This window comes from Nyctibius grandis, chromosome 8 (assembly GCF_013368605.1).
Source record: "Nyctibius grandis isolate bNycGra1 chromosome 8, bNycGra1.pri, whole genome shotgun sequence".
In the NCBI taxonomy this organism is placed as follows: domain Eukaryota; kingdom Metazoa; phylum Chordata; class Aves; order Nyctibiiformes; family Nyctibiidae; genus Nyctibius; species Nyctibius grandis.
The window spans coordinates 16,903,212-16,922,405 of NC_090665.1; the positions used below are offsets into that span (position 1 = coordinate 16,903,212).

General features: G+C 37.6%; 2 protein-coding genes across 3 annotated transcripts in view; both read left to right on the forward strand.

Moving 5' to 3' along the window:
- Window positions 1-14,072, forward strand: part of ATR (ATR serine/threonine kinase) — a 42,089-nt gene extending 28,017 nt beyond the window's left edge. For both annotated transcript variants that reach the window (XM_068406067.1, XM_068406068.1), the window contains exons 32-47: window positions 181-358; window positions 1,575-1,751; window positions 2,148-2,307; window positions 2,843-3,022; window positions 4,347-4,489; window positions 4,913-5,010; window positions 6,126-6,358; window positions 7,139-7,273; window positions 7,861-8,061; window positions 8,365-8,508; window positions 9,252-9,402; window positions 10,274-10,430; window positions 10,562-10,715; window positions 11,579-11,730; window positions 11,982-12,087; window positions 13,486-14,072. In XM_068406067.1, coding sequence (XP_068262168.1) covers window positions 181-358; window positions 1,575-1,751; window positions 2,148-2,307; window positions 2,843-3,022; window positions 4,347-4,489; window positions 4,913-5,010; window positions 6,126-6,358; window positions 7,139-7,273; window positions 7,861-8,061; window positions 8,365-8,508; window positions 9,252-9,402; window positions 10,274-10,430; window positions 10,562-10,715; window positions 11,579-11,730; window positions 11,982-12,087; window positions 13,486-13,659 — 2,543 coding nt within the window. In that variant the 3' untranslated portion in view covers window positions 13,660-14,072. The remainder of the gene's footprint in view (window positions 1-180; window positions 359-1,574; window positions 1,752-2,147; window positions 2,308-2,842; window positions 3,023-4,346; window positions 4,490-4,912; window positions 5,011-6,125; window positions 6,359-7,138; window positions 7,274-7,860; window positions 8,062-8,364; window positions 8,509-9,251; window positions 9,403-10,273; window positions 10,431-10,561; window positions 10,716-11,578; window positions 11,731-11,981; window positions 12,088-13,485) is intronic.
- Window positions 14,073-15,373: 1,301 nt separating this feature from the next.
- XRN1 (5'-3' exoribonuclease 1) overlaps window positions 15,374-19,194 on the forward strand; it is a 36,634-nt gene continuing 32,813 nt past the window's right edge. Inside the window, exons 1-2 of the mRNA XM_068405758.1 lie at window positions 15,374-15,498; window positions 18,516-18,748. Of these exons, the coding sequence (XP_068261859.1) occupies window positions 15,424-15,498; window positions 18,516-18,748 (308 nt within the window). The 5' untranslated portion in view covers window positions 15,374-15,423. The remainder of the gene's footprint in view (window positions 15,499-18,515; window positions 18,749-19,194) is intronic.

Below are 19,194 nucleotides of genomic sequence, written 5' to 3' on the forward strand. Positions count from 1 at the left end.
TTATTCTCGGTTTGTTTGAGGGGGTGGATTGTGGGATGGAATTATACAGTATTTCTAAAATTCAATTAATTAGTTTGGAGAAAAACCTTATTTTCCAGTAGTTTGTTAAGAAAAATTAGCATGTTCAGATTAAGGTGCTTAAAGAAATGGAGCTTGAGAGGCTTTTTTTTCTCCCCAAAGATGTGAAGTCCACTACTTGGAGTGTCAGACTAGGACACTTATTATTATCAGCCAAGAAGAAAAATGAAGCAGCTTTTTATGAAACACTCAAGGTTGTTCGAGCAGAACAGATTGTACCCCTTTCAGCAGCAAGCTTTGAAAGAGGATCTTATCAACGAGGATACGAACATATTATCAGGTTTCTGATTTTCATGTCACTATTTTCAAATCCAGAAATCACATAATCAAGTATGCAGCAGCAAGAATTTTTCATTTCCACAATAAACGGTACTGATGTGCATTTTCTGTCACCTCTTTTTGTATTTTTTTCATACTCTGCCAACTGGAAACCTTGGATTAATTGGGAATTTATATTTATCCCTCATGAAAAATATTCACAATAAAACTGTTGGGTATAGTCTTTCAAAATCAGCAAGCAAGTTTAGGTAAACATCAGGTAATAAAAATCAACAATTCAATTCCGTGCTTAAAGTAGTACATATAGGCCAGTAATTCCATTAACTTAAGAGTGTCGCTTTTAATCTGTATGGTGGCCTAAAAGCAATACCATCTTTTATTAACAAAAAGCAGTAAAAATTGAAACCCCATCCCTTTCAGTAGTTTTAATTTTTCTTTTTTAATAAATTTTGAAGTTGGCTGTAGTAGACTAACAAGTGAGTAGCCGTTTTTTAATGAAAAGGCTAATACTTCCCCCGTACTGTAAATGCATCCTTATGACAACATATTTCATGAAACTAGCCAGTTGAAGTATTTCTTAATTACTTCTTAATTCTATTTTGTCTTGGTAATTTTTTCAGTGTTATTTTATTTAGGAAATGGAGTTAGAGTATTGAGAAAGAAGTGTTTCAAAATAGTTCGATTTAGCTATTGATCTGGACTACTCGGAAGCATTCAGGCACTGTTTCTCTGTCAGATATACTCACTACACTTAGACTGCCAAAGAGAACATAGGCATTTACAAGCTTTCAGCTTTGCAGCTTTACAGTGACAGCTAATAATAATGGTATTTTTAAATAAATTTAATAACTTTATTGTAAAGGAGATGTTTAAGTAACAGTATATTGTCTCTAAAATGTTATTTGTTGAAAATATCAGACTTTTTGAAGAATTATTGCTAAAAGTAATGTATAGAAGATTGACTTCCTCTCCAAGTGATCTTCATTGTCTCTGTGTTCAGCAGCTTGGTAAAGGAATAGTGAGAAAATGACTAATCCATTTACAAATCCTTGACTTTGTGTGTTTAGTTTTGCTGCATTTTTGCTTTTAAAAGTTCTTGAAATTACTTACATGGCCAGCTTTTAGAAAGAAAATGGCAAAAGCTGTGTGAAACTTGCATATATCTCAAACAGCAACCGATTTTCAACTTTTTTTTTGTCTTTATTTTGCTAACACAGGTTGCATATGCTGTGTGAGTTGGAACATAGTATTGGACCAATGTTTCAGCAACCAAATGGTAACCACAGCAGAGATTCTCTGAATTGGTGTGCTCGTATTGAAATGACCCAAAACTCTTACAGAGCAAAAGAACCCATTTTAGCACTGAGAAGGGCTTTGCTTAGTCTCAATAAAAGGTGAGAACATGACTATTTCTTGTCTGTCCATGTAGTATTCTTAGTAATAATCTGGCTTTCCATATGCATGTTAGAAGAGAGAAAATAAAACTCTGTGGAAATTTATATTGTAGACAAAAGCAGTCCCCTCCAATATTACATATATTCAAAATAAAAGGGAAAAGTGGTGTCTATAGGAAAGATAAGGGAGAAACAGGGGGGGAAAAGTATTTGTTTCCAAGCCTAAATGGAAAAAAGGTGAAAAAGATGTATTACAAATAATTTCAAATGATAGCCGTGTAGTATATAGCTTATTGAGAAATTTTATTTGTTTCAATGCATTGTAATATCTACTTCAGATTGCAAAATAGCATTCATGACTGAAATTTTTCATTTTCTGCGAAAATATCTCTGCAGCCAGGATTACAGTGAGCTTGTTGGTCAGTGTTGGCTCCAGAGTGCTAGAGTTGCAAGAAAAGCTGGTCATCACCAGACCGCGTATAATGCTCTTCTGAATGCTGGGGAATCTACGCTATCAGAACTTTATATAGAAAGAGCAAAGTGGCTCTGGTCCAAGGTAAAGAAAATAAAAATGAAACTTACTTTCTTACATGCAAGAAAATAATCTTTAGCTTTCTTCAAGAAAACAAGCCATACAGTCAGCATACGTAAAACAAGATACGTCAGATGGGACACATTTTGATACTGTTGAGCCATGGGAAGTTTTTGTCTCCAACTGCTAGTCAGCCCTTTTCTGTATCCATTGGCTTTTCTGGCAGCTATGTATGAAACTGGTGGATTACCTGCCTCTGTCAAAGCATGCCAGGCAAATTTAAATTTTCTTAATAGTAGATGTTTCCTTAATTTGTATCCTTTTAACTAATAGAGGTAGGCAGCAAACATAGGAGCAATTATTGTGGTAAACCTAAAGGGACAACAATGCGGAGATAACAAGGGAATATACGAAGTGTTTGAAGTCAGTAATATCCAATTACCACAACCAGAATGGTCTAGAACACACGGACATAGCTTTGCCTTAATATCAACTGTGAGATGGAAGTTTTACATCTGTCTTGTTTACAGTATGTAAAATGTTTTTGTGTTTCCCTTAGGGTGAGGTTCATCAAGCGCTCATTGTTCTCCAGAAAGGGGTTGAGTTATGTTTCCCTGAAAATAAAGCACTGTGCAGTACCAAAAATCAGCTCGTCCATGGTCGGGCAATGCTGCTAGTGGGCAGATTTATGGAAGAAACTGCTAACTTTGAAAGCAATGCAGTTATGAAAAAGTATAAGGTAATTTGATATACTAGTGTTAACAAGACAATAGTTTTTAATAATATATCCCTTAAGTAAGCTATCGTTATGCTCCTGATGATGTCAACCAAGGATAACATCAGTGGAATTAAATGGTGTATCAATGTGTAGGAGAGAAGTAGTTCCTCTTGTAAAGGTTTAACTATCTGTATTAGCTTTAATATAACATGTCAATACAGGGAAGTCTACAGTTCCCAACAGTGAGGCTAAGAATGCCTAATGTAACTCTCTTAAAGTAAAAAACAAATTACAACAGTGTGGCTTTTTCTTATGCATGCACAAATTAGAATTCCTCACTAAAATGTGGGCTACTCTAAATAGACAGTGAGAACTTGATGACACATTGCACTGGTCTTCAGTGTTCCTTCTCTCTCTGGTAGTGACTTATAACTGTGCTTTAAATACGCTTACAATCTCTGAAGAGGTAGAAAAAGAATCAACTGGTATGTTTTTCTTCAACAACACAGCACTACGCTGCTTGCTATGCCAGTGAAATACTGTTTTGGCATTGATTAATATTGCCTACTAAACCAGTAGTAGATGCAGATCTTTATGCTTCCTTAAAAGTAGTATGTCTCCTATCCAAGTTTTGGCATTTGATACTGTTAATACTTACTTCTGTCTTAGTAATTCAAATCCTTCTGTAACAGTAACTTGGAGAAAAATCTGACAGATGTATCAAATCAAATGAAGGTTGAAGTAATGGAAACTAATGAAATTTCAATGGATTGTGTTAAAATACTAATGCTTACAATTCTCTGCTCTCTAATATTCTCTCTAAATATTGGCACTGGAAACAAGCCAGTGTTATTAGAGAATGGATCTGCTGCTTGCTAAGTTATTTCTTTTCTAATATATGTTACACAATTTTTTGTTTTTCTTTTAAACATCATGCTTTTAGAAGGAAAACAGAAATGTGAAAAACATCCTGCTGTTTTACTTTTCAAAAAACTAAAAGAAACCCAGTATTGAGTGTATCAGGATCAGGAACTTGATGATAATATTTTTAATGAAACTATAATGTTTCCTAGTTGAGAAATCCTGTATCATCCTGTCTTAAATTATCTTGCTCTCTCCAAATCCAAAAGGTACTTTAAGAACAGACTTCTAGTTTTTTCAGGCATTTATCTTGGGGCAAAATTACAATTTTGGAGTACAAAGTTACAATTAATAGTTTTTTGCACATACTTTGCACAGAGGTAACTAGTACAAGATTCTTGAGAATATTTTTTTATTATTATTTTATTTATTTTAAATTTAGCATCCTCTCAAAAGTAATTATCTCTTTTTGATTTTGTTGCAGGATGTTACGATTTTCTTGCCAGAATGGGAAGATGGACATTTTTATCTTGCTAAATATTACGATAAATTAATGCCGATGGTAACTGACAACAAGATGGAAAAACAAGGAGATCTGATTAGATACATAGTTCATCATTTTGGGAGGTTAGGCCCTAGGGGAACTTTGCTTAGTTTCTGTAGAAGGATGACTATTACACTGAAAAAACATTTTACAGGAATATATTGAGTTTCAACAATTCAGACTGACTCAAATTTTTATGCAGTATTGTAAAACAAAATACTGCATGCTTCCTTTTGTTTTCATACCTAATTAATTTTACTTCTGCCTTCTGACTAAGCAATTGTTGTCTGTCTTGTGTAAGACAGTTAATTATTTCATCTGCCATTTTGATCAATAAAAACAAAACTTTTGTATATTAGTAAGTTTTTAGTTGTTGCAGATGCATTAAAATGGTGAACATAAATTTCTGAAGTCCAGAATGGAAAGTGAAACAATTAAGGATGTGAAGTTTGTAATGCTTCTAATATATATCATTAACATGCTGTGATTTAAACGTGTAATCACAGGTCTCTACAGTATGGAAACCAATTCATCTATCAGTCAATGCCAAGAATGCTGTCTTTATGGCTGGACTTTGGAGCAAAAGCATATGAATGTGATAAAGGTAGAACATTTTTTTCCCAGTACATACTTCCTGTGTCATACTTTTGAATATATAATTGAAAGAGCAATGAAGTATATTTACAGTTCTTTGTTTAGTCTTATTGCCTGAGATTATATGGAAACAAGAAAGTACTATTATTTTTTTCAGTTACAGGATATTAATATGCAGGAGAGTATTAATTCTTTTAATTAAAGCCTCCAGAACTTTAAAAAAAAATATAATGAAATAGCATTGTTCCTCAGGAAACTTAAGTCGATAAACAGATTTAGGGAAAATCCTTGTATGTCATCTGTCACCCCTTCAAAGTTGCCTCATGAGTAATGAGTAGTGGTTTTGTATGCATTTGCTACAGTAAAGTGTTAGGCTTTGGGGCTTTTTCCAGTTCATCTTGGTTCCAATTGTTGAAGGAATTTTACTGAAATTTAAATGGGAGAAAAAGAAAATCCTGTGGGCAGCATTGAGGCATGTGAAACTACTACCATAGATGCATTTTGGGTGCGAGATTTTTGTACAAATGAAAGTTGCAAACGTTGCCTGCAGGTCTGGAGTGAACCAGACAGTTGTGGCTCCTTGATGTTGACCTGGTTCTATACACTTAGGTCAACTGAATTTGGCTTCAGATGAATTCAGGCACATCAGATGCTTCTTTCTCTGTTGTTGATGTGCTACTCATGCTGGGTCCTCGGGTGCAGGGGTGGAGATAGGAGCAGATGTGCTAATTTCATCCCTTGTAAAGACTTTCTTCATTTCCTTTCCACTAAAGAACATTGGAATCCTTTTACAGGGAAAATACATGGAGTGTTTTTGGTTTTGTTCTATGCCATCGCATCGCTTTAGAGGAGTAATAGATGTTTTATTTTAAGAGTCTAAGGTTACTGTCTGTTCCGTGTTCCTGTTGTCTGTGCTTGTTTATTTCCCGTTTTTCTGGTTAGTTAAATAGCATATGTATTAAGTCATTGTGTGCTATGTTAAAAAACTTTACAGTAGGAGCTTTTCCTTGAATTTTTTTGGCTTATGAAAATTGCCAACAAAATATGTTTCTGTAGGCTTGATTTAAATGACTTTACATTTCCAGTGGTAAAAGGAACATAATCTTGTCCTCTTGTGTTTTTCAGCTAGTCGTTCAGAACGTGTTCAAATGAAAAATGATTTAGCTAAAATAAATAAGGTGATTACAGAGCACGCAAATCACCTGGCACCTTACCAGTTTCTGACAGCTTTTTCTCAGCTAATCTCCCGAATCTGCCATTCTCATGATGAAGTCTTTGCAGTTCTGATGGTGATTGTTGCGAAAGTGTTTTTAGCCTACCCACAGCAAGCAATGTGGATGATGACTGCTGTGTCCAAGGTACCTTGATAAGTAGAGCTACACCTTTATTAAGTTTGTAAAACTGTTTTCATCAGAGAGAAATGTGAATATACCTATTTTACCTTAAGATGATAAGAAGGAATTGAGAGTTTCAGTTGCTGTGATACAGTGTTGTGGAGCAGTGTATCAATGCTATCACTGCAAAAGATTTTATTGCAGTCTAAAGTTCAGATATTACAGTTTAAATGTTCCAAATCAGAATGCTAACATGCATCCTGACTTGTACTAGGAAAGGAAATTTGAGTAACAAATAGCTGATGAATTGGATAGTTATAGACAACAGATTTTGTTGGTTTTAGCAACTGTAATAGTACTTCCAGTTTTATAATGAAATAATCATCTCTGTGCCTTGATTAAAATGAGGTAGATATACCACTTAGTCCTAATACTTACCTGGTAGCATGGTCATTCCAAAGCAAATTGGAAAGCACGGCGCATACTATTTCTTTAAGGCTGGTGAAATAACATTCAGGATACACTGGCATATTCTTGAATATTGGCCTTTATGTTGTAGGACTATCAAGAATGGTTTCAGAAAGTAATAACCCCCACACACACCCCCACCAACTGTACCACTTTAGTGCTTGTTCAGGTACCAAATTTCAGTTGGAGAACATTCTTCTCCAGATATTAAATATGACAAGCAATAAGTAGAGGAAATAAGTAGAGAAAAGAATGTATTAATTACTGTGGGGATTTTTTAGGATTTTTTAAATTTATTTGACTGTTTAATGAAGTTTAACTTTCCTCTTTTTTCAGTCCTCTTACCCTACACGTGTCAATAGATGTAAGGAAATTCTAAACAAAGCTACTCACATGAAGGAATCTTTAGGAAAATTTATTGGAGATGCAACACGCCTTACAGATAAGCTATTAGAACTGTGCAACAAACCGGTACTTACAAAAATAAACAAGTTAATGCATGTAATAGGATTATTCAAAAAAGCTATGCAAAAGCTTCTTCTGATAGCTTTTGTTAGCCAATTCATTACGTTACTGTGAGTTAACAGAAACGACACGAACTTGTAAAAGGGTTTTTTTTTTTCTTAATAAAATATTCAAAAAAGTAGAAAATAGCTCTAAATTGAGCACACTGCAAAATATTTCAGTGCATAATGGTACATTTCACAGTGCATGGGCTTTACATTGTTTTGTGCTTTCATGTATGATTCTTGCCCAATAAGTTTCACAGAGTTTTACTATAAAAATAGGCTGGTTGAGTTTCATGAACAAATTCACGTGATAATGAACGTAAAACTAAATAATTTCTTTCATTGTTCTGTATTTACATTCAGAGTGGAAAATACTTGTGCCATAAAGGCCAGGTATATTTACCTTTGACCACTCCCATTTAATTTGAAATATAATTTGCCATTTTACTTATTACCATAAGCATTTATTATTCTATTCATTAGTTAATGTGAAATAGCAGTGATATTTTAAGTGTCTATTGCTAACCGTTGTACAAATTTTTTTTCAAGGTCGATGGAAACAGCTCAACATTAAGCATGAATGTTCATTTCAAAACACTTAAGAGACTAGTAGAAGAGCACACATTTAGTGAAATTCTCATTCCCTTACAATCTGTAATGATACCAACTCTTCCTTCAGTTCCTGGTACACATGCTAACCATGACCCTTTTCCTGGATGCTGGGCCTACATTGCAGGCTTTGATGATACGGTAAGCCTCGAGTTGGCACCTTCTTTTAAACTTCATGTTAAACAAATGTAGCTGCAAATATAGCTTAGTTCCCTAGAAATGGATGAGTGAGTAAGAAACTTCATAATTCCTTTCATGGAAACTGAGTCGCTTCTGTCATAACAACGTGAGACAGATATGGCCTCTTGGTACTTAGATGAGGTTAATACACTGTAGCACCATAGAAGTGCTAACGTGATTGGTTGCAGTGGTTTATTACAGTTAGACACTTTATTTTGTATGATCTGATACAGGTGCTAATACAGAATTTAATTTTTTCCTTAGGTGGAAATTCTTGCCTCCCTTCAAAAGCCAAAAAAGATCACCTTAAAAGGTTCAGATGGGAAATCTTACATTATGATGTGTAAGCCAAAAGATGATCTAAGAAAAGACTGTCGGCTCATGGAATTCAACTCCCTAATTAATAAGGTTTGACAAGTTAGACGATCAGAAGCATTATGCTTATTGACCAGAACAAAATGCTGAACTATCTAACAAAAAAAAACAACTTACCTTGAGATAAAGCTTATTGGAAGGAAAGTAAACTGTTGCAACACACCATATTTCAGCAGAAATCAATAGCAATTGATAATGTATAACTTCTTACAGACTTGTGAAAACAATGCCAAAATATAACATTGCTTATTCCAGCAAAAATATACAGTAAAGGTTACTTACAGTAAATAAATAACTGCAAAGTTTCTGCTCTCATGCTTCATATGTCTTATTCAGTATTTTCTAATATTTTTTATGAAAAATAGGTAAATTCATCTTTTCATACTAAAAGTGTTACCAGTTGTCTTATTTTAGTTATATTTTGCTTCTTGGCAATATGCTTAAGGTTAAGGTAGCATGTTTTCCATTAGGTTAAAGCAAACGATAGCATCTCTGAAACACTAGAACACTTATTTCAAATACTGCATTTAAGGGATTTAAGCCATGTACAAGTTATGCATTTTGACTATTTTGTTGCAAAATTCTCTTTTTTTTTTATTTTACTTTCAAGAGCAGATAAGCATTTTGCTTACATTTGACCTACTGCAGACAGTGAAGCTTAGAATTTTAAATTCTAGATCGTGTGATTGGAAAATAGATATAGATAGAATGGTTAATGTTATTGATGCGTTTCGATCCTATGTTATCCGTTAATCTCATTTTTCTTTCGTGAATAGTGCTTAAGAAAAGATGCAGAGTCACGTAGGCGCGAACTCCATATTCGAACCTATGCAGTTATTCCATTAAATGATGAATGTGGCATAATTGAATGGGTGAACAATACTGCTGGCTTAAGAAATATCCTGATAAAACTTTATAAGGAGAAAGGTAAAGAAATATATTAGACTATAGTGATACTTTATTTTATTTTTTTAAAGGGCTTGTATCTTTATTAGTAAATGAGAGAAACAGCAAGGATCAGACTAAATTCTAGGAAGATGCAGTCACGTGTATTTTTAACTATGTGCAAGATATTATTATTCATACATGTGGTAGACTTTTAAATGGGAGAGAATTGGTGCTTGCAATAAACAAGTTCCTCACGAGAACTGATAACACAATCATCTTAATACATTCTTTTATACAACAATTTAAGTCATTTCAGCAGAAGTGCCAGCAGCATGGGAATGTATGTGCAGCACTGAATAACAGAAAAGACTGTGGACTTTCTCTTTAGATTTGATATGTTGTTTTTCATTTCTGTTACATTTGTGTGAGATAGATAATTAAGATAATTTATAATCGAATCAAGGTTGAGGGTACAGCAACTTTCCAGGGAAAAGATCAGGTTTCTTTTCAATTTCTTTTTAAAAAGAAACTTCCTGGTCAGTGCAATAAAATTTTTGGGGAAAATTTCACATGTTATCTGGATGTATGCATACATCTGGGAGCTGGAACTCCAAACACCTCAGCTGAATATAATGAATAGCTTTGTGAGGGTGGGTTTTTTTTGTGTATGTGTGTTCCACTCCACCCCATGGTGATTGGTAAAACTGGTGGCTTGTTTGCCAGGTCTTCTCTTTCAGTTAACATTATCATTTGTTATTTACTTTCCAGTACTCCACCACCACCACTTTCCATTTGTTCATTTGTTTCAACTTTATGGCGATGTGTATCTTCTCTAAAATACCATATTGTAACAGTACATATAAGACTTTATATTTGGGGATTTCTTTTGCCTAATTGAGATCTATTACAGGTATCTATATGACTGGAAAAGAATTGCGTCAGCATATGCTTCCAAAGTCAGCACCTTTGTCTGAGAAGCTGAAAATGTTCAAAGAAGTCCTGCTGCCTCGTCATCCTCCTCTCTTTCATGAATGGTTTCTTAGAACGTTTCCTGATCCTACTTCATGGTGAGTGACTGGGATTGGGCTAGCTCAAGAATATCTACTTTGTGTATTTCACTAAGCATTAATGATACTGCTGAATAAAGACAGATAACCCAAGGAAGTGACTTAGACACGTCTGATTCTTATTTCCACAGGTACAATAGTAGGTCAGCCTATTGTCGTTCTGTTGCAGTCATGTCAATGGTAGGTTACATACTTGGTCTAGGAGACCGTCATGGTGAAAACATCCTGTTTGATTCTTTGACTGGTGAATGTGTGCATGTGGATTTCAACTGCCTTTTCAATAAGGTGAGAAATGCCATTTGCTGAACCTATTCTTTATTTTACATCCATATAAGTTATAAATTTCTACTGTCTTGGGTTTTTTCAACTTTTTTCACTTTAACATATCTGTTGTGTTATATCTCTCTCTGTTTCTTACTTATACCTAACAAACAGTCTGGGATATGTAAAGAGTATGTTGTTGTTCTGTATACTGCATTAATGAAAGCCAGCTTTTTCATTTGGCCAGTATCAGATGAGCTGCTGTGGATACACTGAAATAGCCCAAATTTTAGTGTGTTTGTATTTTGTGACTCCACTACCCCCCTCGAAACAAAGCTGTAATTACTACATTCAGCATTCTGCTGCTGTGAAGAGTTTCTTTGTTTTTTCTCACACAAATTCAGCACAAAAATTTCAATGGTTCTGTAAAAAATAAACGGCAGAAATTGTGGCCAACATGGGATTTGGAGTTTTAGTGTTTCTGTTGAAAGATGCTTTTGGTGTGGAATATGTGCCCTTTTTAATTCAGATAAATGAGGTAGAGATATTGTTAGTTTATTTCTCTTACTTTCTTTTTAGTAAGCCTAAATATTATAAAATGAAAGTGAGCGTTTTGCATGAGACTACAGAGCAGCAGTATATATTTAGAACAAAATTTTATACCCTCTATTAGTGTATTAAAACAGGGAAAAAGAGGTTATTTGGATGTTGGTATCCTTTATTCACTGTAATTTCCCTTTAACAGCTGAGAAGGACTGTGATCTGAGTAAACATCTCTTGTCAGCTAGGAAACTGCCACTGACAAAAATGGGGGAAAAAACTAAAAACAATGCAAATGTTACCCTTTACTTTAATAATGCTTAATTTTTTTTTTAATCAATATAAAGGGAGAAACTTTTGAAGTTCCAGAAATTGTTCCTTTTCGTCTCACTCACAACATGGTTAATGGAATGGGTCCAATGGGAACAGAAGGTCTCTTCCGAAGAGCTTGTGAAGTCACAATGAGGCTTATGCGTGATCAAAGGGAGCCTCTAATGAGGTAATGCAACTGGTTTTGCTACAAACTCTGAAAAAGCTGTCTGTAATCTGAACAACTGAAACAGTAACTGCTGGTGAATATGCCAGTTCCAGCATATGCCTCTCATGCAGCTCAGTCTTACTATGACATGCAGTTAAATATAAAACAATATAAATATTCAGTGCTACCTTTAGACTCATGTCAGTGTTCTTGTTTTGAAAATTAAGTGTATTTTGAGTATCTTATCCTTTTTTTATTTTTAATTTATTTAGTGTCTTAAAGACTTTTCTCCATGATCCTCTTGTGGAATGGAGTAAACCTGTTAAAGGGAATACAAAAGCACAGGTGAACGAAACTGGAGAAGTTGTCAACGAAAAGGTTAGTTGAAAGCAAGCTTAGCATAAGGTATTAAAATGTCCATTATGATTGCAAGTTATATATTTTCTAATTGAAACCTTAACTTTCTTGTTTTTTCTTTCATTTAAAAATTCCTCTGGTTGTTTTTCTTGATTATCTCTGTGTTCATAATTTTTATCCATAAAGAGACTATTGTTATTGGTAGAAAATGTAATTTATCTACTAAAGAACCAAACAAAATAGAGCCTACAATTCTCTTATTAGTGTTACTAAATCAAGGACAACATCGACAGACGCAATAGGATAGGCAAGGTTCCTGTTTCCCCCCACTCCTGACAGTTGCACAGTCCTCCAGACTGACAGTGATGGTAACATCTAGAGTCCTTTCCATGCATATTTTTCTGCTTTTCATGAGTGGATGTTTATTATTGAATAAATATGTGCCTTGTTACATGTCAAGGAATACTTGGTTAAAATTAGGATTTTGTATGTACTGTGTCTGTCGTAGCTGCTGATAAATATTATATTGTTCACCCAAAATATAGCTTGTACAACCTGTAGTATTTATTCTCGTTCCTCTTTGCAAAAATTCTGATTTGTCTCTCTTTGCTTTAAAATGAATATTTAGTGAAAATAATTATGTGTTATAGCAGATAAAACTTAGGGAGCACTGATAAACACAGCAGCTAAGATAAGGACAAAATACAGTACTGAAGCTGTATTACAACAAAGAACTTAACTGAGCTATTTGGGCACAGAAAATCTCCTGGTCTTCAAACAATTACTAACTGGGCTGTGTCTACATAACCTTTCTTTTAGTTACAGGACCACCCACATAGTTGTATATGTTTTTTTCTGGATAGGTGCCAATGTTACGCTTGAGCTTTAAAAGAAAATGTGTGGGTATAATTGGTATGAACTAGCTACTCTAGTGGGCCTCAGAACAGCTCATTTTGAGTCGCTCAGCGTAACCTGTTATCAGACTTCTTCATTTTCAGTTGCTCATAATTTTGGCCTAAATTTTCCAGACTAGGTATCTTCTTTAATTTTATCCAGAATTCCAAGAAAAACGCTGGCAAAATTTTGCATTTATTTGAAAGTAATTGTATGAAATAAAGCATTCTAACATTTTCAAATACATTTGCATAGCTTTTTCAGTCTTCTCTGGTAAATCTTATCTGTAAAAAAGTAAGGCAAAAGTTATAACTTGACCAATAATCTATCTTTTTTAAAGAATGATTTTAAAAAGTGAGTATCCTTTGTCTTCAAAGTAACTAGTGTAGACATCTGGGTTTTGTATTAAATCAGCATACAGAGTTCAAACACATCCTAATAAATACTTTCTTATTTTAAGAAGTGCAAGTTCATGGTAGTAGCAAAACTCATTTTTTTTTTCCTTTTTTTTTTTTTTGTTTCCAGGCCAAAACACACGTCCTTGATATAGAACAACGGCTGCAAGGTGTCATTAAGACTAGAAACAGAATAAAAGGATTACCCTTATCTATTGAAGGGCATGTTCATTACCTTATTCAAGAAGCAAGTGACGACAACCTGCTCTGCCAGATGTATATGGGCTGGGCTCCATATATGTGAAATTTGTTCACTTTGGAACGAGACCATTCACAAGTGATGTAGCTATAATATTCTTGAGCAGGTATTAATCACTGATAACTGGTTATTTTTGTTGATTTCTGATTGCAGCAGAACAGTCTTATGATCAATCTACATAAAATACACAATACACTTGCAAGTATGTTATGAATACACTTGCAGATGTGTAAGGTGTTGTGACTTCTGTTCTGTATACATATAGAAGGCAGTACATAGAAACTGCTTAAAAATTAGACTGTGCAAGTTTCTTATGTACATACCTACTCTGACTATATGAAAAGTTTTTGCAATGTTGAAAGAATGCATTCTGTAAGTTCTGTATATTTTGGTAAAGATTTTTCTTATTCAGCTTACTTGATTAGAAAATCTGACATTAAAGTTCTATACTGATATGATGTAAAGTGGTCCTTTCAACTTTTTCTACTCATAGTTCAGAAGGGCTTTCTAAAAACAATGGGTATTTCTTTTCAGCAGTGGACCTTGAATTTTGATTTCCTTTTACTTTCTTCCAAATGGCCTGGCTATGTCTAGAAAAGCATTTGGGATCTTAAATCTTAGGCAAAGAAACTGGTGAAGTGTTACAATGTTCTGAAACTGTTTCCCTAGCCCTTGCCTGCTGTGCTAAGAAAACCTCCTGAAGGAAGGAACACAAAGCTGCGAGTTAGAGGACCCTGGCAGTATGGCTGTAACACCAGTGCAGCAGGCAGGGTATATATCTGTTACTTTAACATATGTTCAGGCTCCTGAGAGCTCCGAACAGGCCCCTTCTTCCCTCCCTTGTGAAAAGTGTGGCTATAGGGAGTGTTTTTCAGATTCCATTTCAGAAGTGTTTTGACATGGATGAGAGTAGATTAAATATGTTCAGAAGGCATATACTAACTTACAGTAATGCTTGCTTCAAGGTGTAGGGAAACGAGGGGGGAAATAGGGAAAAATTACACTCTTACCCTGCGATAGGGTATCATGAGAATTTTTATACCGTATTTTTTGTTTCTGCTGTTCTGAGAGACTAACGATGCTGTTAGTTTTTGATCACAGTGATGCTGTGTTGTGAGGCTCAAGTTTTTTTAGTTCAGCTGAAATCCGGGTGCTTTGGAGAGTAAATTTAAATACTGGGCTTACAACTGGTTTTAGCGGTTTTGTTTCTCTGGGGAACTAGTGGGTAATCTTCCAAAAGTGTTGTCACTGTCTCATAAACGTGAAGATTTTTTCCACGTGAGATCTTTGGAACCCACCTTTTCTGTTGTGGTGTGTGAGTGCGGGGGTTATGTTCCCTTTCGCAGCCTCTGTTGTTACACCACAGAGGGAACAGAACCTTACAGGGAACTGCTGCACCAGGTCCCGCTGAGGTCCCATCGCACAGGGACTGGATCTGCTGCCCACAGCAGGCCGGGCCTGAGGGCACTGAGGCGCATCGTGGGAGCTCCTGCGTGGGCCGGGAAGGGAAGGGGCGAGGGGCGATGCCCCCGCGCGTTCAGTACTAAGGGCAGCCGGGGCTGGCCCCGGACCCCGAGCGGGCAGGAACCGGGCGGGACGACGGCCGCGGTGCGCGGGGGGCGGCGCTGCAGGGAGGGAGCCCAAGCGCCGCTCTGTCCGCTGCTCTCTATGGTCGGCGCGGGGCGCTCTGCGCGGCGCTCTGTGGGCGGGCGGCCCGGCTGTCAGCACGGCGCGCCGGAAGGAGGGCGGAGCGCGGCCCGCGGATGTTTGGGTCCGGCGGGGCTGTGAGGGCGGCTGGCAGCGGCGGCCATGGGGGTCCCCAAGTTCTACCGGTGGATCTCGGAGCGGTACCCCTGCCTCAGCCAGGTCCTGAAAGAGCATCAGGTGAGCTGGGAGCGGAGCACCGCTGCCTGCCAAGGGCCCGTCTCCGATCCGCGCCGGGTCGGTGGAGGGGGGTCCTGACTGGCCCCTCGGCGGGGCAAGGGAGCGGGCCTGGTCCCCGGCCGGGCCGGGCTTGCGGGGCTGAGCCGGAACCGAGGCCGGCTTGCCGAGGGACGGGTCGGCGCAGGGCGGGCGGTTGCGCCTCCGGCTGCGCTTCGGCGAGACCCGCAGCTCGAAGCGGTGGAAAGTCGGGGGATGGCGGCGTGCGGTCGCTGGGAAGCGGGCGAGGCTTTCGGAGCCCCCCGAGAGCCTGAATGTCCGCCCCGAGGTGGGGGGTGGCGTACAGCAGTGCCGGCAGCCCGCTGCGGGGGTTCCGTGGCGCAGGTGTTGGCACTTCTTGTTATGTGCAAGTAGCGTGTTCGGAATCGCCCGAGCCGAGCCCACGCTGCTCCCCGAGGAGGTGCCCAGCCCGGAGCGTTTCCCCCGGCGTGACGGTGTCCGGCTCCCTCCGGCCCGGCTCTCGCTCCTTTTGCTTTTGTTTTCCCGGCGGCCGCGCTCCTCCCCAGCCCGGCTGAAACGCCGCGGTGCTTCCCCGGCTCCTGGCGGCCCTTCACCCCCTCGGGCAGCAGAAGGTCGGAGTTTCCTCGTTACCGGGCTCAGAAAAGTTACTGCTGCTGACGACGAATGGCACAGTAATGACGAGGGACAGGTTTTACAGCTCTGCTGCCTCTCCTTCTTGTCACATGCGTCGCATAGTTTGTACTAGTCGCAAAAACGAGAGAAGTATGTTAAAGCCTGAAAAAGGAAAGCTATAAATAATGCTTTTAACAGTCAGGCAAAAAAGTGTTGTTTTCAGAGAAGGCATTTTTGTTACTTGTTAGACACAAGCTCTTAATTTTTCATTATCGTTTTCAACTGGCGTTATGGATGTGGTTTTATGGTCTGAATAAGGATGTTCTGAGATGAGTTGCGTGATGACTGAAGGCGTGTTTGAGTGTTAATACACGTTTCCTAAACAGACAGCATTTTAAATAGCTTTGTATCAACATATCTCACGTGCCCTGCTCAAGCGATTCCAGACCTGGATGTTTGACCCTTCCTTGTAGTTTCAAAGCAGTTTACAAAGCTTAGGTCTTTTGATTTGTTGGATTTCACTACAGTGTCTTACGTTGTCCGTGTAGCAAGGCAGCAGCAGTGTGTGCTGGCTTTTCAGCTGTTTTGTTAAAAGCCTGGGTGGCTCACTGAAACTGGTGGCAGCTTTAAACTTATACTGAGGAACTGTGGCAGCTGAGGGGAGTAATCATGTGTCTGCTCTAACCAGGGGGATAGCAGCAGTGGGTAGTACCTGTGATGCTTTCTAAAAGAGGCTGTTAGAGCTCTTAAGATAAACAGAAAGCACAACTCAACCTTGTATGCCAGTGCTAATGTCATTCTCTAGTTAGTCTTTCTGAAGACTAGATGATGTTGTTAGCTTATGTGGAATACTTACTCTGTATAAAAGAGAAAAGAAAATGTCTAGATTGTTATCTGTGTTATTAAGCTTCAACAGTAGCATGTATCACCATTCTTCCTTTTCTCTGCCAGACCACTTGAATATACAGACTGACACAAATTAGCATCTAGATTAGGATTTTTGTTCGCTATTACAGAAAAAACTACCCAGAATAAAAGGCAATTCCTGTGTAAAACACATAATTATTTTTAAATCATATTATAGCCGTGCTTCTTAAAAGGTCATCTGTTTTCCATATATATGTTGCTTCCATGTAAAAGGTTTAGTTTTCATCTGTTTAGAATGGTGCCTGTGCAATGCCATGCTCTCTTCTTATCTGAAAGTGGTGCCTGTGTGGATGGTGTGGTGGTTGAGCATGTTGAGAGCAGTTGGGTTACTGAATTTCACTGTGCTGAACATCATTATGCACAACAGAAGAACTGAGTATTGCAGGTGACTGGAGATCCTTCCTGATCCTGCCTGTTGTTTCTTCTCTTTGTCATTCCTCCTTCTGAAACAGAGTTAACGTTTCTCTTACATCTGGATGATAAATACAAGTCCAACAACATGCCTTTCAAAATTATGTAAAGGTATGTCAGCAGCAATACTACAGAAAATCATGAAAAGTTAGTAGTGCCTTTTTCCAATTGTAACGACAGGAGGATTTTTATGAACAGTCATATTGGTGTATTTGTTTATTGCAAATTGCTCTTGTGCATGTTTGGTGTTTTTTGGTAACAAAAAGATAGATAACAGCCCCTTTGCTTCATAGGTTGAACAGTGTGCTCTGTTTGTTGCTTGTGTACAGTTGGAGGAGGGACTTTAAAAGAAAGGTGGACTGCTACAGATAAGGCTGTTAGAAGAACATAGAACTAGACAACAAAAAACCCACATTTGGAATGCGTGGGTTGAAACTGATGTTATCATTGATAACTACTGCTTTTGGTGGTAACTGCCACTCTCTAGACTCACAAGTGGCTGTTAGCATATCTAAAGAGAGAGCATGCAGTGGTCATGGTAGGAACTGGTTAACAGGGGGAGAGCCTTAAAGCTTCTTAAGCTGGCTTTGCTTTTGAAATACTGTCGGAAACTGCATACTGAGTTTTGTACTTTTTATTGTTTATAGTACAGCTATGCAAGATTGAATGGGCAAAAAGTGTGGGATTATAAAAAAAATAAAATTATCTCTTCCTGAAAAGTGTGGGATTTTTACTTGCCTTTCCCTTATACAATGTAGAAGATGGGCCAAGCACAGGGGACGGAAGCCCTGAGGTACCAGAAACAATCAGGATAGGACAGGAATCTGTTCAGCTGACTTTCTTTACTGGGAAAATCATAATAACGGATTGCAAGTGCAAACAAACCCATGACTAGTCAAGGTATTCTTAGCCCATTGGTATGTAGTAGGTTTCAAGGAGGTCTTCCCACCTTAGCTCGTTTCCAGAGTTCGTTAGTCTCAGGCACACCTTGGGCAGTGATTGCATTGCTCCAGCTGTCACCAAATGGGTACTAATTGCAGCTTTTGTAGATTCCAGAATTTGACAACCTATACCTGGACATGAATGGCATTATACATCAGTGTTCACATCCAAATGATGATGATGTTCACTTCAGGATCTCAGAAGATAAAATTTTTGCTGATATTTTTCACTATTTGGAAGTCCTATTTCGCATTATTAAACCAAGGAAGGTTTTCTTCATGGCAGTTGATGGAGTAGCCCCAAGAGCAAAAATGAATCAGCAGCGTGGGAGACGTTTTAGGTGAGAATATTTGTTCTTGCTCTGTCTGTAGGATAGTAAACACTTTAAAAAAAAACCATTTACTTAAATGTATGCCATAAAAAGTAGAATATATTAAGAGTGGTCATGCCTTTGACAGTAGCTTTAATTTTTAGTTAAATGAGGGTAACTACCTGTAAAATGTTAATATTTAAAATCAGGATTCCAAAAGGGAAAGTTTACGTGTTACTTAGATTTTTATTTTTTTTATTTTTTTTTTTTATTTTTTTTTTTTCCCCCTGTGTATGTGGGACTTGGAGGCAGGGGGAGCTTTTTTTCCTATGAAGTTTTCTGTGAAATAAATGTGCAGTGGAGATCTTACAGATGTGTTCAATGGCCTCATAACCTGTGAGAGTCTTTGGTATTTGTGAATGCTAATTCTAGATGTGCCTTCTTGGTAACTATAATGGAACGTTCTTTGACAGTTA